Source organism: Camelus dromedarius, chromosome 11 (assembly GCF_036321535.1).
Source record: "Camelus dromedarius isolate mCamDro1 chromosome 11, mCamDro1.pat, whole genome shotgun sequence".
Lineage (NCBI taxonomy): Eukaryota > Metazoa > Chordata > Mammalia > Artiodactyla > Camelidae > Camelus > Camelus dromedarius.
Window position 1 is genome coordinate 47,242,887 of NC_087446.1, and position 25,647 is coordinate 47,268,533.

Here is a 25,647-nt window from a genome sequence, read left to right on the forward strand (position 1 = left end):
GCTTTATTATTCATAGTACAATAACACATGAAATATACAAGGCATAAACATAATTCATGGCTCAAAGAATAGTTATAACCCTCTTTATGTTTTTCAGCTTTATTGAGATATAATTCACATATAACATTGTATAAGTTTAAGGTACACAACATGCTGATTTGATACACTTCTATGGCGCAAAATGATTAGCACTTTAGTATTAGCTAACACCTCCAATCACTATAATCCTCTTTATTAAACAAAACTTCAGTAGAGTTTATCTTGGTTAAGCTTCTGATTATACTATATGTATTTTGAAACACGATGCAAACTCTCCTCTTTGGGCTGATTCTTAGAATATTTTTCAAATCAAAACATATAAAACAGCAATTTTTCTTTGCTGCTTCTAAATGTTCATGTCAAAATTTTAGAGTTTTGTGTCAAAAGGCATTTATAATTGTATGAATAGCTTTAACTATCTTTGTACATGCTGGGTAGGCTATTTGGTCAAGGACCTTGCTTTTAAAATGCGATACAATTAAAAAATATACCAATTGTAAAAAACAAAAACATAAATTTAATCCTTCCACATTTTCCTATTCTTCTCCATCCTCTACAAATTGTATCTCAGCTTGTCACTTTCTGGACTAAAAACCCACAATGGTTCTGCATTGCCCATAACATAAACACCTTCCACTAGTTGTCAACTGTTAGATATTCACTATGTGTCAAGCCCTTTGCATCCACTGCATCTAATCCTCCCAACCACCTTGCTATGGGTAGAAAAACTAAGGCGAGGGAGCTAACATGAAAACCCAGGTCTATCCAGTTTCAACATGCTGAATTACTTCCACTAGAAAATGATGGCTCCCAGGAATTGTATGTTCCGTTTAGGGTGAATAGGAGCACTTTATTGGATTAGAGGGAGAATAAAGTGAATAACCTATTTAAAGAGCTTAGCACAGAGCCTAGTATATATAATCAAATAACTTAATGTTGGCTATCATTATTATTTTTATTATGAAATACTTCAGATATACAAAAGCTATAAAGGTAATATAATAAGTGTAATATTACTCACAGTAAAACTGAAAAGACAAAGCAGTATAAATACAGTTGAAACACACATGTACTCATTCCTAATTACATTCACCTCAATCCTCTGCAGATGTAGCTATTTTTATTTCAATGTTTATCCTTTTAATGAATGCTTGTATTTATTTACTACAGGTATATGTATTAACAAACAACATACGGAAACATTTTCAAATTTTTCAATGAATCAGACCAACTATATTTGTTCTGTAATCCTGCTTTTCAAAGTATGTATTATGTTTGCCAATGTCATCAGAACTATTATATAAAGTTCTGGCTCCTTTAATTTCACTACTATACAATATTCTATTTTATGAATGAAACTAATTTATCTGTTCTCTTATTGATGTATATTTAGATTTGTTTTCAAAATTTTACTCTTTCATAAATTGCTATAGCAATAATAAAATGATGGAAATAATATAAAACACTTTCCTGGTGCTTATTATATTTTAGGCATGGTTCTAAGTGATTTATGTATATTGAATCATTTAGTTCCACAGCAGTTTATAAGCACTATTATTGTATACTGTGTACATATGAGGAAAATGAGTCAACATCACACAGCTAGTGCATGACGTTGCTAGAAATCAAATGAGACAATCGGGCTCAAGAGTCCGTTCTCAGACTCACAGACAGAAAACAAGCTTATGGTTACCAAAGGGGGAAAACAGGAGGGCTAAATCAGCAGTTTGGAATTAGCAGATACAAATTACTATATATAAAGTAGATAAACAACAAGGTCCTACTATATAGCACAGGGAACTATATTCAACATCTTATAATAAACTAAAATGGAAAGGATCTAAAAAAAAAAAATATATATATATATACTTTTTCAGATATATATGTATATATATGTATAATTGAGTCACTTTGCTGTACACCAGAAACTAGCAGCACATTGTAAATCAACTGCACTTCAAAAAAAAATTTGTTATCTTAACCACATCTATTTGGGTACACAGGTAAGAGATCCTTTAAGACTGATTCTCAGTCCTGGCTGCACGTTAGAATCAGTCTAGTCACTTAGAATTAGGATTAGTCTAGGCACTTAAAAATGACTTGTGTCCAGTCCTTTCTCCAGATCAGATGACTCAAAATCCCTTAGGATGAGGCCTGTACAGAAATATTTTTAAATCTTAATTTTAATTGAATTTTGAGTTTGCGATAATTATAAATTCGCATGCAGTTGTAAAAGATTATACAGAGCAATCCTGTGGACCATTTACCCAGTCTCTCTTAGTGATAAAATCTTGCAAAACTATAGTACAATAGCACAAGCAGATTGACATGAATACAGTCAAAACACAAAACATCCCCATCACCACAAGAATGCCTCCTACTGCCCTTTTATAGCCACACCAATTTCCTTCCCACTGACTCCCTTCTCAAACCCTGGCAACTCCATTCTCCATCTCTATAATTTTGCCATTTCAAGAATACCATGCAAATGAATTATACAATATATAACCATTTCAAATTGAATTTCTTCACTTAGCATAATTGAAAATTCATCCAGGGTGTTGCATGTATCAAATTAGCTCTTCTTCAAAGTCTTTTAGTAAAGTTTGTTGTGTTCTCCAGAAAGGTTTCACACTACTTTGGTAAAATATTTTCTAACAGTTTTGTGGTTAATGTAAATATTATTTTTATTACATTTTAACTATTTGCTGCTTGTCTATAGGACTGCAACTAATTTGTATAGTTGATGTTACAGAAAAAATCCTGTATTATTATTACTTATATATATATATTTTTGTTTTAGATTTTTTATGTAGACAATCATACTCTTTGAATAATGACATCCCTATTTCCTCCTTTCTAGTCCTTCTATCTTTTATTTATTTTTCTGACCTGGTGGCTCCACACTCAAATAGAAAGTTGCTTAGAAAGAGCAGATGCAGAGATCTTGACTTATTCTTGACTTTAAAAAAAATTTTAACTCACCACCTTCTTCCTTTGATCACACTTGTAGGTAAAAGTCAATGTCTATCTCAAGGTAAAATTAATTTTTTTTAACTCTAAGAATAATTTTTTAGCACCAATCTTTATTTTTTTAATTTTCAGTATAAACATTATTTCTAAGATCTTAGGAAACATGAAATAGCCATAGGAAAAATATTGCTGACATTATTTAGTGAAAAACAGAACTTATTGTTTAAGGTTTTCTAAATCTGTGATGCATACTACAAGTTTATTAGGAAATTAATATCATCATGCATTCTTTTTACTAGCTTTGTTTTCTAGATATAGAATGTGAGAGAAAAAAAAAAAAACAATCTAAATGTTTAAGTACTTGTTCCGTCTCCAGTAACCAAGCTAAAAGAAGCAAATTTTTCTAATAATATGTTCATTAAAATCAAAGTAATAAGTATGCTTGGAAGAAAAAAAAACCCAACACTTTTTTAGAGTAAACTGGATATAAACTGACATTTAAACTTTATAGAATCTCATGGAAACATTGATTTGCATTGAATGATATCCACATCCTAGAATACATAGTATCTTCTCTACTAGAAATTTGCCTAATCCATCAATATGGCCGCCTTTATGCTCAACTATTTTTTATGATACCAGAGCCAACAAGAAGTACAGCATAGTGCCCCAGTATGGGAAAAATAATTAAATTAACACAGAAATTAAAAAAAAAACTTCATAGTTGTTTAAGTATTTTAACATGGCTATTTCTATACAAAAACATTTCCTAGTAAATATATGAACTGAACATATTTTAGTAGCTTTTATTTTCCCACCTGCTGCAACCAGAGAATTCTCTGCTTCCTTTAAACAGAAGCATAATTGCATATTTTCCTACATAGGAAACACATTATTTTCCTCTTTTAACAAAACTTTAATAGAAGAGCTTTGTGATAGTGTTTTTTCATGAGTGCAGTGTGTTTATAAAGGAACTGATAAATCCAGTATGTTTGCATCTGTGCATTATTTTCCTCTAAAATTTAGCCTAGATAATTTTGAAATTTTGATCTACGTATAATGTTTCAAAACCTAAACAATTCAACTGTATCCCCATTTCTATTGAAATTTAATCACCTGGCTTTGAGTTGCTCTAAGAACTGAATTTTACCAAAATAATTGTGAATGTGAACTTTCTTGTTTTGTGAACTTCTTATCAGAACAACTTGGCTGATTTCCCTTTCAGCAGCCCTCATCATCTGCCAGTGCACCTTCATAGCTAGCCTGACATTTACGTTTAATTCTCCTGCTTTGGACTCAGGGAATGCCGAGGATATTTGGTCAGTATTTTCCACGTGAAAATTGAAAATTTATACCTTGAGTTTCATTGCAATTGCTACTGTGTAGTTAGTAACTATTCTAAGTTAAGCCTCAAAATAGTACATTCAGTTAAATAGGCTCTTGACTGATTAGCAAATACAGCCATACTACCTTGTAATAATTCTTTAAAATTTTATTAATTTTAATAGAACATTGGTTTTTCACTCCGAAATTCCTTTTTGTGAAAAAATGAAAGTGAGAAACCTAAACATATTTTTAAAAATGTTTCCTTTCCAAGGAAGAGAGCATCTTAATCTTTAAGAGGCTGACTTGCTTAATGTACTTTCTGTTAATGAGATTTGTTCACACTGCTTAGCTTCCCATGAGATTTCTTGGATTAATTTTATTTTGTACTCCATCTAAAATTAATAGTATTATGAAAATAAAATCAGTGTGACTGGGAAGTCTGAAGGTTGGTGAGGTCAGAACTCCCAGCCTTGGTTTATTCAGAGATTGATTAATAATTAAACTGTGTTGGCTCATGTGCGGGAATTAAATCCATGTAATGGTTTTTCAAGTTGAAATTTTGAAGCACTGTGATGACCTTAACTACATATATTAAATCATTTATCAAATATTATACACAGCACATTTTGCCCTTTTCTTATAGAATATTCATCAACATCTTTAAAGAGTAATTACCTAATTAGTATTTTATTTCCTATTTCTCTTAAGGACTTTCCTATATTCTTCCCACAATAGAAAAAAAAGTCCATTTCTCTGGTATATATTCTCCAGAATCCCTTAGTTTATTAAAATACTGTGAGAAAACAACAAAGGTCCTACTGCTCGAAGAAATACCAGGTATGGGATTCTCAAGAAGAGAAATAAATTAAAGCATTTTATGCTGCCCCCAGAGTGGTCCTCTTCTTTCTCCTTTTTCTATATGTTATGTAAAATGATTCAAAATGTGGAGATTAGGAACAAGAGGAAAAAAATCAGGAAAGAAGTGAGAAGCTTAGAATTGAGTACCGACTAGTGTTAACCACCCCAAAATAACAAGACATATGTTCCAGGAAGCAAGAAGGGATATGGAGAAATTAGCTGAAGTCTGGAATAGGAAAAATCCTCTCAGTCTTCTTCTTGATTTCCCACATGGAGGAGGAAAATACATTCTCCTGTAACAGGAGAGGGTAAAAGGGTCATAGAGATACACACATTTTTAGTCACAATTAATTCTGCATATATTGTGACTTTTAACTTGAGTTCAGTTTTCTTCCTATTTTGTTTATCTTTTGAGCATTTACAATTTTGTAACAAGAAAAAGAAAAAATTAGTCAACTCTGTAGAAGCAAGAAATTCTTAGCAGTAATTACCTAAAAATAAATAGCATTGTCATCAAATAAGCTGAATACAACTTGTAAAAGTACCTGTAATCATACATGTGCTCTGGAGAGTTTACTGCTCATTGTTGTAAGGGACAAAAGGTAGTGTAATACAGAGTGTTCTACTTAGGAGAAAATTTACTTGGTGTAATAAATATTCATAAATAGAGTAAATATTATGCAAGAGAGAGAGAAGACAGAATAGCAATAAAGAAAAGGCAAATTGTTTAGCTGATACATACTAAGAGTATATTCATTACTTCAACAACTATTTGCTGAATATCAAAAAATCCAGAATCAATTAGGTTTTACAGATTGAAAGATCGTTGTGAGTTACGAGATTTAGAAGTCTTTAAGGCGAAGGACTCTCTTTTGCTGAGTTCTTATGGGTAGGTTAGTTTAAAGAGGAAATGGGAAAGCATTCTTTTGAGTATGGGAACACATTCACTGAGTAAAGCAAATTCATCAGGTTCTCAGGGTTTAGTAGCAGTAAATTACTTTAGCCAGAATTCAGGGTGCAAATAGATTTGTGTTAAAATAATGAAGAAAGGAAAGTTCTAGAAAAGACAGATTTTAATCACTAGCCAGGATATTTGCAATTGGTGCTATGAGCAAAAAAAAGAATCTACTCTTAAGCAAATAAATGACATCATGAGAGACTGAATCACTTAGGAAAGAGAGTCCAACTACAGCTGACTAAGGAAGAAAGGGGTTTGGCACTTATCACTGAAAAATTCAGAGGTAAAAAGGGCTAGAATATCATGGGAGTGATTTAATAAGGAATTGGTTTTCATCTTCCTCTTGACACTGTTTTCTTTCTCAGGTTTCTTGTAGTACTTTCTTTCAGTTCTAGGCTTCACATCCTCCCAGAATTAAGTCCAGCAGAAAAGAAAGAGAAATTTTCAACTCCTGCATAAAGTTACTGTATTTTATGCTTGAAATTTCTTGAGTCACAAACTCATCTCTGAGCTAATCATTGTGGCTAAAAGGACAGGATTATTACAGATTTACCACAAGTCTATCCTTGAACCATACCTCCTATGACTAAAATAATTCAATAACTCAAAATTATGAGGAGCTCTGGGCATAAAAGCTTATGTACCATCCCCCACCTTTACATGAATAAGAATCAAGGAAGGATTGTTTTCCAGAGGAAATTTCTTATATGAGAGAGAGAGAGAAAGCAAATGCAATGTGGATTTTGGTGCCAAAATGCAACTCCATGTTTGCTGTATAGTAGCGGTATGTAGAATGGATTGGAAGAAAGAAAGCCAGGAGACAGGAAGACTAAATACCATTGCTATAAGTTGTGTGAATCTGAGCTATATAAATTAGAATGGAAAGGGTAATATCATTATGCAAAATTTTTCAAGGATGACTTTGTGTAACTTGTTAATTGACTAGCTATTGATGGTAATGATGGTGATGATCATGACGACGACAGTGATGATGATGATGGTTAGCTTGTTGGTCCATTAGCTAATCCAATAGTAGCTATTATCATAGTTATGCAGGATTTAGAGTTATACTGTGGTCCATAGGTTCCCAAACTTTTTCACACTGTTGCATTCTTAAGATTTCAGTCATTTTTTTTGCATGGCACCCCTACACGAAAACAAATGCCTAAGAGATCTGTTTAATAAATATTTAGGTCTGAGAAATAACGTGGTTGGGTTTCACTACAAAAATTTAAAACACCCCAGGGCTTTAGTGAACTATTCCTGTAGCTATTGACTTAACAAAAGTGCTTCGTTCCTTCTTAAGAGTAATCAGGAAATCAAAATTAGATAGCAAAAGAGTTTCACAGTTACCAGATCAGTAACATTTTGTTTTAAAATACTATCACATTCACTCATGCAGATCTTAAGTAGGCAATTGGTGCAACCATTTTGTCCAGTTTTTTTCCTAGTTTAAGCTCTGGTTAATGGAGTCTGATTATAAAGTAAAAATTGATAAAACTAATTTTACAAATCAGGCATTTGTAGTGGGGGAAGAAATTGACCTGCTTTCTATATATTTAGTCTAGACTATTTTGCCCCAAGTGTGTGATTTGTTTCTGGGTATGTGAAATGATTTTATGTCATATATAACTTACTTTAAATTATCAGAGAACTTTTTTCAGAGGTGGGGCAGAATAGAGACACAAAGGATAGGAAGATGAGGCCTCATTACAATGGGCACCAGGCGATGAGATAAAGGGCAGAGGGACAGAAAGATACATGGAGGTAGAACAAGAGTAAGCTGTGATAGGCTTGGGTCACTTCTCAGTTTTCCAAGAGTAAACCTTGATTATGATTGGATAAGGCAAGAAAAGAGTCAAGTAAGTATCAAAAAATGGGCAACAAGTTGAACTAACAAGCATTTTTAAATCCTTTAAACTCTCAGATTAATTTTGATTATTTAAACACATGAGTTAAATAAGGCTCATCAGTGTATTTGTGACTTTTCTTAATTTGATTTGAAGACTGTTACATGCAAGAAGAAACATCAATAGCAACAATAAAAGTAGACAATCCTAAATCTCTGAAGAGTCAAAATAAATGGTATGGTGTTCCAGATGATTTTTGGTTTCCCATTTACTCTCCTAGAGTAATAGACTGGCTGGAATGTGCAACACAGAAAACTGAGTGGTATGAACACTATTCCAGAGCTTCTCTCCTCTAGGACCATAGGAACTAACTCCATCAGAGGACACAGTCCCATCTGGACCTCTTTCCCCTCTTGCTCACTCCTTAGGATCAGTGCCACATTTAGTGGTATGTTAGAGCTTAAAATAGTATTCCATCTTCAATAAGCCCATGTGGTATGAACACCCTTCTAAAGCTCATATAACTTTCAACACACATGTGCACATAATCTCCCTTTCAAAGGGTTTGAATTTAACATACTCCATACTTAGTATAAGTAAAATAGTTTATAGTAAAATGAAGTCATTTTGAAACTGTGTCTTCATTTCTTACTTGCTTTTAACTTGTGAAGCACTGATTCTTCATTTTGGGTTCTTTATGGTTTTATTATTTGAAATTTACATTTGACTAATTGTAGCAAATCAATGCATAAATTGATATATTTGAGATATGCCTGAGGATCATCCTTCATTCATTTTTCTGCAAGTTTTATTCATCCCTTACTGCTTGTGTTGCACTATGTCAGGGAAACAGACACTGGTACTGTGAACACTGTAATAATGCAGTGGCTTTCAGTTCAGGCTTTATGATACCACCACCTGGGGAGCTTTTAGTCAAGCCTCACTTCCGAGAGAATAGCTGGGGTTTTGAACCAGGGCATGAGCATGTTTTAAAGGATTTCCAAGCGATTCTGCTTTGTACTTAAGATAGAGAGTGACTGATCTAATGAGAAGGCTGATGTTGTAAGTTAAACGTATTCTTTAGGATTAGTGGCTATGTCAGTGGCTATTAGTGGGTGGGTCTTGAGAAAATGGCAATGACATAGTTATGGTTTCTGTTCTTTTTCAGTCTAAAGCCTTGACAAATCAAGGTGTTACTGAAATCATAGAACTATGAGTGAAAAAATTCAAATATATTTCCCCAAACTTACAGCACAGGCAGTATGGTGTTCCAAAGTGAGTAAGAGAACTCCAGTGATTACAGAATGGATATCCTTTTCTCCCTTTGCAGCTGCCTGCTAGCCTAATTCACATTGTTTATTCACAGGATGAAAGAGATGTTTTTAAGCATTCTACACAGATGGAAGTGATTGATATAAAAAAGACACTTTGGCTTAAAGAGTGTTGCTAGGAAACACAGTTTGAAGATGAAATCTCCTACAGAGCTGTCTACCATCCCATAACAAAAAAGTGGTAGGACGTCCTGATTTAAAAAGTAGAAAAATAATCTGTTGAAGTGTAACCAGAGGGAATTGGTTATAGTTTCACTTAAATAGTTTCATTTTGGAAATAGTTTTGGTTTATTTATGCTACACTGAAACATCCAGGTATTCTTTTTTTTGGTGTGTAAGGATAAAATCATAAGTGTATAATAATATTTAGTCAAAATAATCACTTTAAAAAGAAATACACTTAAATGAAAAATAAACTTGTCTTAATTTTTGCTTTAATCATAATTTTCTATCAAAGTGATATATCCATCATCAGAGGAAAATGTGGATATATGGAAAATACAAAGAAGAGAAAGATCATCCATAATGCTACCACACAGAAATAACCATATTTTGATGTTATTTCTTCATATTTTATTTCTTCTAAATACTCAGTACATGTTAGGTAGGGTTTTTTAATTTGTTTTTTTTTTTTCTCTTAAAGTATGCTTCTTGCCTTTTAGCAGGTAAATTAATTTAATCCATTTATATTTATTGTAATTTCTTATGTACCTTGATGTATTTCTAAATTCTTATTTTGTTTTATTTTTTACTGCCCTTATTGTTTCTTTTCTCTTTTTTCTCCTTTCCTGCCTTCTATTTGAGAGTCTTTTTATATCTTGTATGTTTGAGTTCATACTCTATAATATTTAGTCCTGCCTTTTCACGTAATATTATAGTATAAGCTTTTTCTGAGTCTGATTCTGATTATTATGAAGCACTTGCAAGCATAACTTTAAGACCTTCCTAATATTTCATCATATTACTGTAATATATTGTCAATAACTCAAGTTGCTTAATTGGAATAGATTTCTCTATGGAAAATAACTGTATCAAAATATCTGAACTATTTTAAAACTTAATGCGTACTACAAAATTATTTTGTCTAAAGAGTTTCTTAATTCTTATTGTAGCAATATAGGAAAATTCAATCATTGCACCTATACCAATTTTGAGTACTATTGTGTTTAATGCTGTGCAAATTTAATCAAATATAATATACATAGAATTTTTAAGACTCTGCATTTTGATTAATATATTAGTCATTCATATTTAGTATTTGAAATACATTTCTAAACATGCCCTTCATCCATTTACCTATTGTGAGTTTAATATTTTTTTATATCTGTTGCTGTGAGCTCCTCATAACTGTAATTTTTTTGAAGCTTTTCCCCAGTTTATATTTTGACTTTTTAATTTGTTCATACCTTTTAATATATGCAATTTAAAAATTCTTCTTTGTGTTTTCTTCTATTCAGGGACTGGTATATTTATTTTTTTCTATTAGTTGTTTAAAGTGGGTTTGATTTTTATATTTCTACATTTAATTCATCTGAGTTTATGTTGATGTATAAAACAAAATTAGAACATTTGCTGATTTTTTTCATCTAGCTATCTGATTACCTTAGTGTCTTTTATTAAATCATATTTTATATATTTATCTGTTAGCACTTTTACAGATAGAGAATATAAGCAGTATAAAAGGTAAGCCTGGGTTCAAATCTCAGTTCCACTACTTACTAAAACCACCATGTTTGGCAATTTGCTTAATCTGTGTCTCACTTTTGTCATGTCTAAAATGAACACAAAGAAAGAGTCTATATCACAGGGTTATCGTGAAGGGTGAGTGACATATCTAAAGTGCTTGATACATAGTAAATGCTCAGAAAATGCTGCCTCTTATTGAATCTGTTTATACTAGAAAAGCATCACACTTTTACTAATGGAGCTTTGTTATGATATTCTGTCTGCTGAATTTTGTCTCATTTTATTAGCCTTGGGAAATAATTTGGCACAGTATTTAAGCACATGGACTCCAGAGCTAGACTGACTAGGTGTGAATCTCAGTGCCCAAACTAATTAACTGTGTGACCTTAGGTAAATTACTTCACTTCTTTGTGTTTTAATTCCTCTATCTGTAAAATTGAGATATTTATAGCATTTACCTTGAAGATTTACTGTGAAGATTAAATGAGGATTAAATATATTTAAAGTGGTTAGTGGTAACTGTGAAGGGGGCATTAGTTATTATTTGTTTCCAAATGTTCTTAATATCCTTTCATCCATTTTTTTAATCCTCTAATGAAATTGAGACATTCTGTCAAGCTCAGATAGCTTGTTTTTTATTGAAAGTACACGATTTTGGAAACATTCAATAATACTGAGTCTTCTTAGAGTAAATGACTTATTTCTCTAATTTTCAGTGATTCTTTTGGATCTATCAATAGATATTTATAGCCTTTTATTTTTCATACTAGTAAGAGCATGACTAGGTAATTAACTATGTGTTTGTTAATATTGTAAATAGTGGCTTTATTTTTCTTATTTCTAAGTAGTTATTGTTGGTACACAAGAAAACCATTGTTTAGTTTATATGTCTCTTCTACTTAACCACTTTGGTGAACTCTCTTAATTCTACTATTTCATTTAAATCCATTTTCTTTGCTACTCTGGTATATAATCATGCTGTTTGCAAATAATAGTTTTGCCTTCTCTTTTATAATCATTGAAATCTGATTTTTACTTCATTTTAAACTGTACCTGTCTAAGCTTCCAGAGTAGTGTTAAATTCATTGAACAAGTGTTCAATGAGCGTTTTCCATGTTTCAGATACTGTGGAAAGCACTTGGGATAAACCAACGGACAGTACAGCCAGCCATGGTCCTTATCCTCATGGCATTTTAAATCTAATTCTGTGGTCTCAACATGGTATCAGGCTATCAAATGTTGTGTGTGAGTTTACATTATTTAGGGACGATGTTACGTAGATTCCACGAGATAATCAAAAGAGCTTATGACCATAAGAGGTTAAGAACCGTTAATCCTAATGTGTAGCAGTAAGTTGTAGCCTTATTTATATCCTGATTAAATTTACTGTGTGATAATTTAGATGTTCTTGTTCTCTATTACACACTTTTTATAGGTGAAAGCAACTGTGATAGTACTGTTGGTTTCCCTATATGTATACACATTAAAAATCATCCACATTCTCAAAAATCAGTTACTAATTTCCTATAGAAATACGGTAAAATAACCTGCACAGGACTCTAAAATGACCTAAAAAGGACTCTACAGAGACATTAGTTTAAGTGTAAAAAAATAATATTTTGAGTATTAAAAGACAATATTGAAAACATAATTCAGGTCTATGATTACTTATTGGTGACTTAAGATTTCTAAGAAATGTAAGAATAAATTGGGGTATGGTTTGCAATCATAACTTGTGGTTCTAGACCCTAGGATTTTAAAGAAACATATTTAATGAAGTAAAATGCAAACAAATAGATGTGTGTGTGTTTTCTTTTTCACACTTCTACTACTGAAACAGAGAAAAGATAGAAAGTATTTTCTCAAGTAAAATTGCCTGATTCATAGGGACGGCAGCAGGACTTCCTCCAAGTTTGGCAGAGAAATCACAGAAGCACTTTATCGGTTTAATAAAGAGAGTTAAGAGGCTAACAAGCTAAGGGGCCCGCCACAGACAAGGTTGAATCCTGTGAGGGATGCATCAGAGGGAAGAGATTAACTTCCTTGACTTAGCAACTGGGGAAAACCTTCATGGGAGGGGAATGCATGTGGATAAAGAACCAGCCTCACTGCCCTGACTGCCTCTCAGTTCACCACATGATTTCATGCACAAATCATGCCACTAGGGGTGAGACTTGGGCCAGTAGACATTCACTTCATGGGGCCAGTCACTTAAAATTTCTTTAGAGTATTTTGACTGGAGCTGTAAAAACTTAAAGCATTTAAAAATTCCTTCTGGGGTTATTCTCGATAAGACTCCAACCCTTTCTTAGGAAATCTACTGCCTATTTATCCATTTAATGTAGAAGAGAGGGTCATTAAAAGTTTGGTAGCTGGGCCTATAATTAGAATCACTGCCCCTCATTAACTGAATTTTAGACCATACTGTGAAGTGGAAAAGACAAAAACTGTGGATGTTATGGCTGGTTTAAAACAAAACACGATCACTAAGACAATTTAACATGGTGGTACAGTTAGAATGTTATTGGAGAAGGGAAAGGGCAATTGGTATGTCATCACTTTTCAGTCTCGTCAATTTATGTCTCCAGGGGTTGCATGTGTATTAGCTAATTACGCTTCCTTAGGTCAATAGAGTGATGCCTCAAGGCATTTGTTAATTTACATATTCAGAGATTTAAAAAAACTGTTTCTTAAACATTTCCTGTGTAATTCTGCATTATGGTAGCTTCTGGGGCTTTCTATTTTGAAGCTTATAGACCAGTTGGTTGGGAAGGGGTGGGGGTGATCAGGCATGAATAACTGTTTATAGTACTCGCTGTGAAGGAAAGTTGCAGGGCGCTGTGAAGTTACAACAGAAAAACCTGACTGCAGTTGAGAATCCAGAGACAGCCCCTCTATGGAAAGTACATTTAAGTTGCAACCTGAGAAGTGAAAAAGAACTAGATAAAAAGTACATGATGGGCTAGCAGAAACTTGATCAGGCAGAACCTTGTGGCCTATTTTGATAAATTTTTTTTTTAAATTTCATGGGCAGTCATTGAAGGAGGAGGACCACGATCATATTTCCAATATTAAAAAACACATTAGTGCTGCTTCTTTTAGTTATCAGTTTTCTTCTGTGACATCTAAACCATCTGTGGCACTAAACACACACACGCACACGCACACACACACACACACACACACACAGAAGTGAATGCATATATGTTCATTAATCACACTCTCTGTGTAAAGTATTTAAACCCCAATAAGAGTATGAATATATGTATAAGGTACGTTCCTTTCCCTAACTTCTAGTCTATTTAGGATTGATGAAAAATGGGCTGGGTGCCTTGTGTACATTTTTCAAGTAATTCTCACAATTACATTATTGTTAGTATTCCTATTTGACAAATGCTGGAATTATTTGCCCCAAATGAACTAGCTATATGAATGAGTCAGACTTTATCGAGACTCCAGTCTCTCAATCTCATTGTCTTTTGATAATGCAAAAATCTAAAATACTATATGAACAGATTTCCTAGAATAGTATGATAGATATTTTACTCTGCTTAATGTCCTCATAAGTTACCAAATCCTATCAGAAATATTAGATTTTGGCAAAGAAATCACTTCTCCAGAACAATTTTTTTTCAACCTCTTAAATTGTATTTAAATGTTTTCTAATCAAATTTTCTTCTATTCGGTTGGAAGTGGCCTTGCATTTGGAAGACATGCAAGAACATAGCAATAAGGTATCAGTGAGTGAGTCAAACAACTGCTCCAAGATTTTAGACCAGGAAGAGGACCTCATAGGAAGATCTTGTCAGAGGACAGCTTTTCTTATAAAAATCATCTTGATCTGTCTTGAAATAGAGGAAAAATTTTTGTTTTCTCATCCAAAACTGAGGTTAATAGTGGTAACTATATTATTAGCTCATGTGACGATGACTTGAGTTAATACTTAAGCTTCTAGAACAGAGCCTGGCTTACAGAATGAAAAGTGATGGAATGTGGGTATCTTAACAACTAAGCTAAGAACTTATAATTGATTTTTTATTTCTATAACATAGTAAATACGTAGCGCATACAATAGATACTCAATAGATATTTGTGGAATGAATTATGAAGTGATAGCATGTCACTGATAAGTTTTGAGGCAGAGAGTGTAAGTAAGTTACATTTTGTAAAGATCAAATTGAATTTTATATTATTCACTAGGTTTCAGACATTTGGATACATATTCACTAGAATAATAAATGCATAGGCAAAGATTCTTCTTGGTAGCAGGGATTGAAGGGAGAGCCGTAGAGATTGCCCTGATCCTTGTGCCTAACTAGACTCAAAGCTTCTGAAGTTTGGAAATTTGCCTCTGCTTCTGTTTCCATCTGGATCTCGTATAGGGCCTTTCACATAGGAGGTACCCAATCAGTATTTGCTGATTGATAAGACTTGGGTTTGATACATAGAAATGATTAGTTATATTAGAGAGAATAAAATTATTTTCAGAAGCTATAGATCCCTTTTCTTCAGATTTCAGTTTTTAAAAAAGTCCACAACTTTGTTCTGTAATTTCATATAAATGAAGGGACATCCATTCTTGCCTTCCCGGCAATTTAATTAATCTTTGATACAAATTTGAATAAAAAGAGGTAAACCCCTCTGTATAATTCAAGACCATATTGTCACTATAAACCTGAGAACTTGATGCTGTGAGGGCATCAGGATGCAAGAGTTAGGGAATTTCACCAGTGTCTGTTCTGATCATGGGCACACTGAAAAGGAGCCTGCAGATCAGAGTGGTCTTCAGCCAAAGCAGTTAGTATTAAATATTACCATGATAATCTTCTTGCAGAACAATTCAGCAGTGGAAACTTACTGTGGAAGAAACCAAAAGTTCAACACATGACATTGAGGGCCGCATAATTTGACAGTACTTTTCTCTCCACTTATCTTTCTTAAATGATCCTGTGAGTGTAGGCTCTGGCCATAGTAAATTCCTCAGAGTTCTCTGAATTTGACATTTACTTTCCTCCTTTATGCTTTTACTATTGCTGCTTCCTCCTGCTTGCTTAGATCTGTGAGTCAGACATAGACCAGTGATTTGCTTTTAGTAATAGCTCAATAAATCTATTTAACAGATATTAAACTGAGTATCTTCAATGGATAAGACATCATGTCAGGAATAGAAAAAGGAATAAGATAATCTTCTATTGAGGCATTTATAACCCAGAAATTTCCTCCCTGAATCTATGCCTTTGATTTACCAATACATAGGCTGCTGCTGCAAAATGTCTCAATTTGGTAGATACTTCATAAATACGTATGGAATAAATGAATGATTAATTATAAATTACCATCCAGTAACCTTTATATGATTATTTTATTTAAATTTGACAAAGAAAATGAAAGAAATTTCTTGGTCTTTAAACAACACACAATAAAAAAAAGTGATTAAATTGCACAAACGTTCAATGACATCCTCTTATATGTGTTTCAAAAATACTGAATTGTTTTAATTGAATTGGAGTGCATTAAAAAAAAAATGATTCTCTTATGCTGTTTCTAGAAAAAAGTCCCTAAATTATCCAGGTAGGAATCAGTCATCGGTTTAAGTACTGATACAATAAGAGTCAATGACTCTTCTTTGTTATTTAAAACAGAATGTCAAAGGTCTATGCCTTCCTGGAGGTCTGTGCCTTTTATATGTATCTTTCTTTAAAGTCTTTGTTGTAAAAGTGCCTTTCTGCTAGTCTCCAGGTTGTTCTTGCCAAGAGTTGCTCCACATGCAGATGTATTTTTGATGTGTTTGTGGGGGAGGTCAGCCTAGCATCCTCTGACAATGACATCTCTCTCTCCTTCATTGATTTTTATTAATACACTGATGGAAAAGAGGTTGAGTGGCATTCCACACACTTATGTCTGAGTTTTGAGTCTTGCTCGATAAAGCAGCTCCTCCCTTATTCATTGACTGAATTAATAATTTTTGGAGTTGCAGATAATCAAGAAATTATATTACCTGATTTGCTTATTATTACTATTTCTATTTTTTCTTTTTTTTAAGAACGTAAAATGAGGATTTATTAAGGGATGGATAGTACACTCTCAAGGGGAGAGCGGGCAGGCGCAGGTGAGTGGCTGCCCTGAGTTTCTTTGGCAAGTTGGTTACATGGAGTGTAAAAATTAATGGGCAGAATATTCACTGGGAGGGAAGGGTTTGGGGTTGTATTCCCTAATTTTCATCTGTCGACTGAAATAAAGGGGCAGCCTAAAAGCTGAGAGTTACATTTTATTTGGTGGGAGGGCTCAAGCCAGGATGACAGCCTGAGGGACTGCTCCGAAGAGGTAGGGGAGGAGCCAGGATATATAGGAGCTTTACTACAAAGGCCAGGGAGTTGGAACAACAAAAGATTACTTGTTATCTAAAGAAAACCAGGCATCTCAAGTTAAAGAATTTAGCGCTTTTCTATGTATGGGAGGAAGCAAACATTTGGGTTCATTGAATTCATTCCTTTGACAAGCACCTAGCTATGTAGGGCCAGTATCCTGACCTTTCTTATTCTGAGTCCCCTCAGGGTGCACCATTGTGAGTGGCTGCGGAGGCTGGGCTGCAGGCTTGTCTTCACTGGGGGGTGGCGGCAGCTGCTGATGACTTGATGGCTTCAGCATTCTTTGTTGACTGATACGGTTTGCAGTATTTTTCTTTCACACATCCCAACTCCACCTTCCTGAAGGAAGGAGAGATTTTTGTCCTTATTTAGTCGGGATCAGAAGTGTCATGGTGTCGGTGCATGATGGGTACTGTTGGCGACAAGGTGGGTCACATCAGGCTAATGCCTTGGAAACTGTGAATCCATCTTGGACTTGGAGCTTGGTGGTTCTATAGGCAAACAGGATGGAGCATGTCAGTGATAACGAACAATAGAGGTGTTTTTTTTTTTTTAATTTTAACCTTTTAAAAAAATCAACTGTACTTCAACTAAAAAGCAAACAAACAAACAACCCATTTAAAATATGGGCAGAAGAACTGAAATTTTTCCGAAAGAGGAAATGCAGATGGCCAACAAGAACATGAAAAGTTGCTCAACATCACTAATAATCAGGGAAGTGCAAATCAAAATCACAATAAGATATCATCTTACACCTGTCAGAATGGCAATCATCAAAAAGAACACAAATAACAAATGTTGGCAAGGATGTGGAGAAAAAGGAACGCTTCTCCACTATTGGTGGGAATGTAAATTGACGCAGCCACTAGGGAAAACAATATGGAAAGCCACTATGAAGTTTTTTAAAAAACCTAAAAATAGACAGGGTTCCATTAGTTTTAAGTTCCTCTGCATGCATTACATCTCTTTCAAAATAAACAAGTAATTAATTTAATCATAAATCCAATTACCTAAAAATATGAGCAGCCAGTTGTTCTGTAAAATGCAGGATGTGTAATCAGCACTCAGTTAGTACCTGTATCTTCAAAAAGCCTTCAGATTATTTTTCCCTCAGCAGTTTCGAAGTCACTATATAACATCTAATGATGTTATATTTATTGAAATGCATTATATCGCTCCTCTTTTTATATATACTTCACACACAACCAAATGACAGGCTGTTTCAGCAGCTAAGGTGGTTGCAGTCTGAGGACCATCACATTCTACCTGTTAGTTGAGCAGCGTTATGACTCTGTTCTAGAAAAGGATACTGTTTATAACCATTTTCAGAAACTGGAATGTTTTCCTTGGGTGTGTACTGTTATTCCTTGGCTTAGAACAGCATGTTCTTCAGAAATTTTTACTAAATATATTTAATCATAGCAGTCAGCTGCTAAAACACTGCTAATTATTTTGCAGAAAAATTGTTAAACTGAAACAATAATAATTTGATGATTGAGTTTAAAGAAGTCAGTGTGAGGCTGGAAAAGAACATCTAAAGTATGCAATGATGTAACTAGAGGGAGTTGTGCCTCCTATGTTTAAACTATTTTTAATAATCTGAAAATTAAATAGAGCAGTATGAAGTTGATCCAAAAGTGCTTAATGTATAGTATATATAGAATCCCCTTTCTAAAGGATTAGTTTTTTTTTAATATATTGTATCCCTTTTCTAAAGGATTCACATTTTTAAAATTCCAAACTAATTTTATTTCTGAAAATTTTCAGTTAATTTCACTTTAATGTTTTCACTTCTATTGTGTACATATATCAAAGGGCATTTACTTGCACACACACATGTATCCATAACCATACATGATTTAGTCCTCAAAATAATCTTCTGAAAAATGAACTTGGATTTCCATTCTGCAGACTAGGTGATTGACACTTCAGGAAGGTGAAGTGACTTGTACAGCAGGGGCAGAATTTCGGATTGTGTCTAAGGATAAAATGTCCTTTGATTTTAAAATCTAGACTAAGAGACGTTGATGACTCTTCCCCTAAGATAATGTGTGCTCAACACCAACACCAACACCAATACCAACAAGCTTCCTCCGTTTTCTGGAAATAGAACTTTACAGCAAATGCTCTTCAGAACCAGAGCAGAGTGATGTATACTATAAGTAAAATTTTAGGTTAAAATTTTTTTTAACATATCCTTTCATGAGCTTTGTTGAGGATAATCAGGATAGATCCATGACATCCCCTCAAATCTTTTTTTCTGTATAAAATAGAGATATGACCATCTACTAATATATATTATGTTTTATCGGTATTTCTAAGATTTTGTTCTCTCTCAGTGTAAATGCTTTCATAAGCATCGGTTCAATGAAATATTAGATTTGTTGGTCTTGATCAAACAGTCTTGGATTATATAGCAGTACTAAATATTCTGTGAATAATTGTTAGTTGTTAAATGTTTGCTAATGTATTGTTGAAGCTTTTTTGAATAATTTATATGAGCTAACCCATGATAGAACTAAACAGGAGAAGTGTTAGATGATTTGTCTACAGCAGAAAAATGCATATAGAGTTATGGACCAAATTTCTCAAAGGAGAGCCATAACATGGTCTAAAGTAAAGAGACAGAAGTTAGAGCAAGACAAGTGTGAAAAGAAAGAAGGAGAATGAAGGAAGAGAAGAGGGAATGTCTTCGTACATTTCTTTATATTTTTAAAATGATTTTTATTGATCTATAGTCAGTCAATTTCTGGTGTACAGCATAATTTTCCAGTCATGTGTGTATATATATATATATACACATATACATATAAATATACCTATATTCATTTTCATATTCTTTTACATTAAAAGTTATTACAAGATATTGAATGTACTTCCCTGTGCTATACAGAAGAAATTTGATTTTTCAATCTATTTTTATATATAGTGGTTATTGTTTGCAAATCTCAAACACCCAATTTATCCCTTCCCACCCTCTTTCCCCCTGGTAACCATAAGACTGTTTACTATGTCTGCAAGACTGTTTCTGTTTTGTAGATGAGTTCATTAGTGTCCTCTTTTTTCTTTTTTCTTTTTTTTTTAAACATTCCACATATGACTGATATCATATGGTATTTTTCTTTCTCTTTCTGGGTTAGTTCACTTAGAATGACAATCTCCAGATCCATCCATGTTGCTGCAAACGGCATCATTTTATTATTTTTTATGGCTGAGTAGTATTCCATTGCATAAACATATCACAACTTCTTTTCTTTATCCAGTCATCTGTTGATGGACATTTAGGTGGTTGTTGTTGTCTTAATACATGAGTAAGAGACTTAGCAGAAGATGCCAGAGAAAAGAAGTTGAATTCTTTGGAAATTAATATAGTGCAAATATATGTTAGGGAAACACCAGTCACTAGACACCTTATAGAGCTGTGATGGGCTGTGGGATGAAGCATCTCCAGTATCTGGTGTAAGACCAAGGGTGAATGTGGGAGAAACCAGGGAGGTGGCCAGCACAGCACGGAGTGGGGACAGGAATGCATCCTTGGGTTCCCGGGTCTGGTCATTCTGTTCTTTTGGTTATCGGGATGAAGCATGTCTACTTGTTTAACTGGCACATCTTTGTCAGAGTTCTTTTCTTCCTCTGCCTCTTCATTTGCTGCAACACTTTCAGGCCCATGGGGGCTGGGAGCTGGAAGCTGGCTGTGGATTACTGAGTGGTAGATCCTCAGGGGAGAAGTAACAGGAGCAATTCTTCTGCATCAGGAAGCCTGGGCTCAGCCTTGCTGCCACTCTTCTGTACTGCACCGCCAAGGGGAGGGGGTCAGGGAGCCACAAATGATGGGATAACTGGTGACACCAGAGAACAAATCAGCAGCAGAAAACAAACATGTGAACAAGATGTGAGAGATGCTTTTATACTCAAACAGCAAGGAACCCATTAAATACAATAAAATACATGCTTCCAGGATGATGACTCACCATCCTATTGAAATAGGCAATATTTTTGAGCGAAGGGAAAGGTACTGTGTTATGACCCAGAGAGGCTCAAAATAATGAAAAACTTTTTCTTCTGAGTAGAGTGTACATATTCAAATTGGAAGACAGAGACTTCCAACAACACACAATAAAGCGTCTATTAAAAATGCCTTAAAATATTGCTACTTAGAATATCCTCTTCTAGGATAATATTTATAAGCAGCAATAATCCCTAACAAAGACCAAAAGCCCAGTAGGAGATATTCCTTGATGACCTGTTGTCAGCATCCTAGTCTTATTTTAAAGGAACTAAACTTAAATTTCAGTTTGTTTGTGGCAAGTTCTGGAATGGTCCGTTCATTTCTTCATTTATTCAATAAATATATATCGAATGACTTCTATGTGCCACGCATTAGAGACACAATAATAAACAAGTGCCATGTTGTTGTGCCTTATGGCCCGATGGGCCTAAGGCCGAGCAGAATAATTGCTCATGTTTACTGAACACTTTGACAGTAATCAGGTCACATTCACAGTCTTATGCAGCCCATTCTCACTGCGATGTATTTGACAATGCTTTCAATTAAAATGATGAACATGTTTCCAAGTTTCATAGCCTATAGATCCAAACAGCTATCTCATCGCACTGACTTGTGTAAATGTCAGTGTTCTTATTGACCTGTGAAATTCACAAGGGCAAGTGGACCATGTCTTTCTTTTTGATTCCTTCATCTGTATGCTTGGTCATGGAGGGACTTACCACAAAGATGATGAAGCTAAGTCATGGGGCCCTTCACTTACAGGCGGCTGTTTCAAGGCCTCAAACCTCACCGATGTGGTCATGTGGTCAGAAGATTTTGCAAAATTTATAAAAGCAAGATATTTTATTTAGACTGCTGCATGGTTTATATCAGTAATTTTATCTTCTTGTCGTTAGAGGTGGCTCTCCAAATTGTAAAGATTTGGCCACACAAATCCTAGATTCTCCCTTGCTGCCATATGAAGTGTAATTATTTAATGTTGTTGAATGAATAAAAGAAAAAAGTGAAGGAGGGGAAAGGAAATGAATATATTAGTAATCAATATATTTTAACATTAAAAATTAACTTTTCTGGCAAAAATTTTTCTCAAGCCACCAACACGTAATGCCAACATATAACTCTTGTATAGTGTTTATGCGTTTACAAAGCTCTTACACAAACATATCTCTAGTTAAATCTTTCTACTAGCCCTTCAAGTAAATTTAATCTTCAGTTTAAATGATTGGCATTGAAATGTTCACAACTGTGCTGTTTGTAAAAATGATATTATATTCAATTGTTGGAAAATTAAAAACTGAAACATACCAACTGAGTGACTGGCTCATGTTTCATATGGTGTCAATACCGAGAGGTAGCTAAAGCCCTGATACCAGATCGACTCTTTTTATTATAGCACGGTGTTTACAAATATATTTAAATAAACTAAAATGCATTCTACAAAGAAGAAACATAAAATAAAAAAGAATCAGTAATTTTTTTTTACTGAAGTACAGTCAGTTACAATGTGTCAATTTCTGGTGTACAGCACAACGTCCCAGTCATGCATATATATATACATATATTCATTTTCATATTCTTTTTCATTAAAGGTTATTACAAGATACTGAAAATAGATTCCTGTGCTATACAGAAGAAATTTGTTTTTTATCTATTTTTATATATAATGGTTAACATTTGTAAATCTCAAACTCCCAAAAGAATTGGTAACGTTGATTTCAAATGATGAACATTTCCCCTTCCTTTTCTTTTTCTTTCTCTTCTCTTTATGCAGGTGTGTAATATTATCCAACTGCCATAAAGCTAAAGCTTTTTTTTTTTGAAAATCAAACCCAACCTCTACTGGACACAAGATGAAAATGTGGTTGCTGATCAGTCACCTTGTGATAATATCGTTTACAACTTGTCTGTCAGGTAAGAAATAGCCTTTGCACAATCTGCATAAATTGTCAGTATAATCAATATGCTGTTCACTTCACTGAATCTGATGTATGAAGTTAGAATAGACATTTTCTTTTGATACCTGGATCAGACAAGTAAATTCCTATATATATATTAAGGTTGACCTTCTTTTTTTTTTTTAACTTTCAATTAAAACTTCATAAGATTTAGTCAATCAGTCTTACATAGTGATGTGTTGATAAATTTTTAAAATCTGGATCTCTGGGAGGGGAAAAAAAATCTCTGCTGTGTAGCATTTGACAAGTCCTGGAGAGTGAATCTTCCCACTATTGTCAATTTTAACTTGAAATCATTTAATGTGATGTTGGAAAAAATATGCAGCATCTCACCATTATATAGTATGTTCACTGTATAGATATAATAGACTTACATAACCTCATTAGCATACATAAAAGTAAAATATAGTAAAATAACTAGAAAAAATGGGTTTTAAGCTTTTGTTACCTTTGTTATTAATACATTTGTAAGTTCTTATAATTTAATTTTATTATTGGCTGGTCAATCTTATGAAAAATAATTCAAAAACAGTCTGCAGTGTGTCTAGGGACATTAAGAATAACAAAGCAGTTTTAAGAATGCCATAGTTTTAGGACAAATACTATATTTCTATCTTTCAAAAACAAGTGTGAAAGATTCAGAAATATTTTCTACAAGGAGAGATATGTTGTATTTTTATCTGAAGCAGCATATTTTCCAACAATCAGTTTTTCTCATACTTTCACCTCAATTACATTAACTCAGTACTTGTTGAGTTGCTATTAAGTTCAAGACATAGATGGAGTTCATTTTCATTTATCAATCCCTACTGATCGCTTTAATGATGAACTTGAGATAGGTGTCCTATTGTGTTTCTTATTTATTATTAAGGACATAAAAATGCTATTTTATTTGGGGGAGTAATTTTCTTATGATAACTTCAGAATCAAAAGGTACAATAATTTTATCAATACTTAAGAATATTAATGATACTGATACAACCACAGTAATTATACACACATAACAGACACACGTATATAATTATATGCATATATATGCATACATGCTATGCAAGTGTAATAAAGAAAATTTTTGTGGTAAGGTTATTATGGCTGTCTTACTTTTATGAATAAAATGAAACAAAAATAATTTTATTAATACTGAAAATCCATACTAATTCTCTTGACCATAAATTTTAAGTGCTACAACTCTAAAAATACAAAGATAAGAAAATAAATATTTGCAAAGGTATGGTGATACTTCAACCTTAATAGCAAAGAGCCAATAATCTCATTTCATTAATTAATATCTCAGCTATTTGAGTAATGTTTGAATCTACAACTTGAAGAACTGCTTTGTGATTAAATTTTATTTTTTTAAATTTTTTTAGAATTTACATGGCACAGAAGGTATGGTCATGGAGGTAAGTTGATGACAGGGTACGTTTTTAAATAACTTTTCTCAAATAAATCATATTTCATCCCTGCTTTAAACTTAAAGCAAGTAGTTAATGTTAGCACTCTTGGAAATTTTGTAAGATGCTCTATACGGGGTCTTCAGGCAATGTGTTTGATTGCCAAGATGAATGAATGGATATACCACAAGCAAATGTCCTACTAGAGGATTATAGCAGATGGAAAATATTCATGTAGCTTGTATTTTTTCCTTCGTGCTTTGTAACCATCCTATGCTACTAAATTTTGAAGCAAATTCTTAAATATTGTTAAAATCTAGCTTATTTTGAAAGCCTTCTTCTTTGCTGCAGGAGAATTAAAGTTAATGAACTTGGAGCCTTAAGATTCAGTTAAATGAGAAGTCCAAAGATATGGCAAAGTGTATTGTTTATTATTTATTGAATTTAATTAGTAATCATGCTTGTTTAGATTCTACTTTGACCACTGAGTAGTTTTGAAATAGAAGCAATATAATAGACTGGAAAATATAAGAGTCTAGAGTAAGACCAGCCTGGATTTGCATATTCAACGTGGTACTCACTAGTTATATGATTTTGTCCAAATTATTCAACTTCTATGAGACTCAAGTTTCCAGTATGTAAAAATCACAGGATTGTTGTGAGAACGAAAAAATCCTGGGGCCATAGCTTCCAGCATAGTGACCTATATAATAGATGCTCATGAAACATTGTAAATCTGGTAACTGATAAAAGCCACTGCATAGTGGTAGCGGAATGAACAACTAGGAAGGACCCCTGAGCAACCAGTACTACAACCTGCATGCCAAGGCAAGATATCCACACCAGCGTGGGTCAGAATTTCCACCTGTAGGTGGCCGTGGGGATTAAGAGAAAGGAAAG

General features: G+C 33.6%; 1 protein-coding gene across 6 annotated transcripts in view; it reads left to right on the top strand.

Annotated features, from left to right (window-relative positions):
* CNTN1 (contactin 1) overlaps positions 1 to 25,647 on the top strand; it is a 287,326-nt gene that overhangs the window by 128,878 nt on the left and 132,801 nt on the right. For all 6 annotated transcript variants that reach the window (XM_010974876.3, XM_010974883.3, XM_031462744.2 and 3 more), the window contains 2 exons: positions 23,170 to 23,309; positions 24,724 to 24,756. In XM_010974876.3, the coding sequence (XP_010973178.1) occupies positions 23,249 to 23,309; positions 24,724 to 24,756 (94 nt within the window). In that variant the 5' untranslated portion in view covers positions 23,170 to 23,248. The remainder of the gene's footprint in view (positions 1 to 23,169; positions 23,310 to 24,723; positions 24,757 to 25,647) is intronic.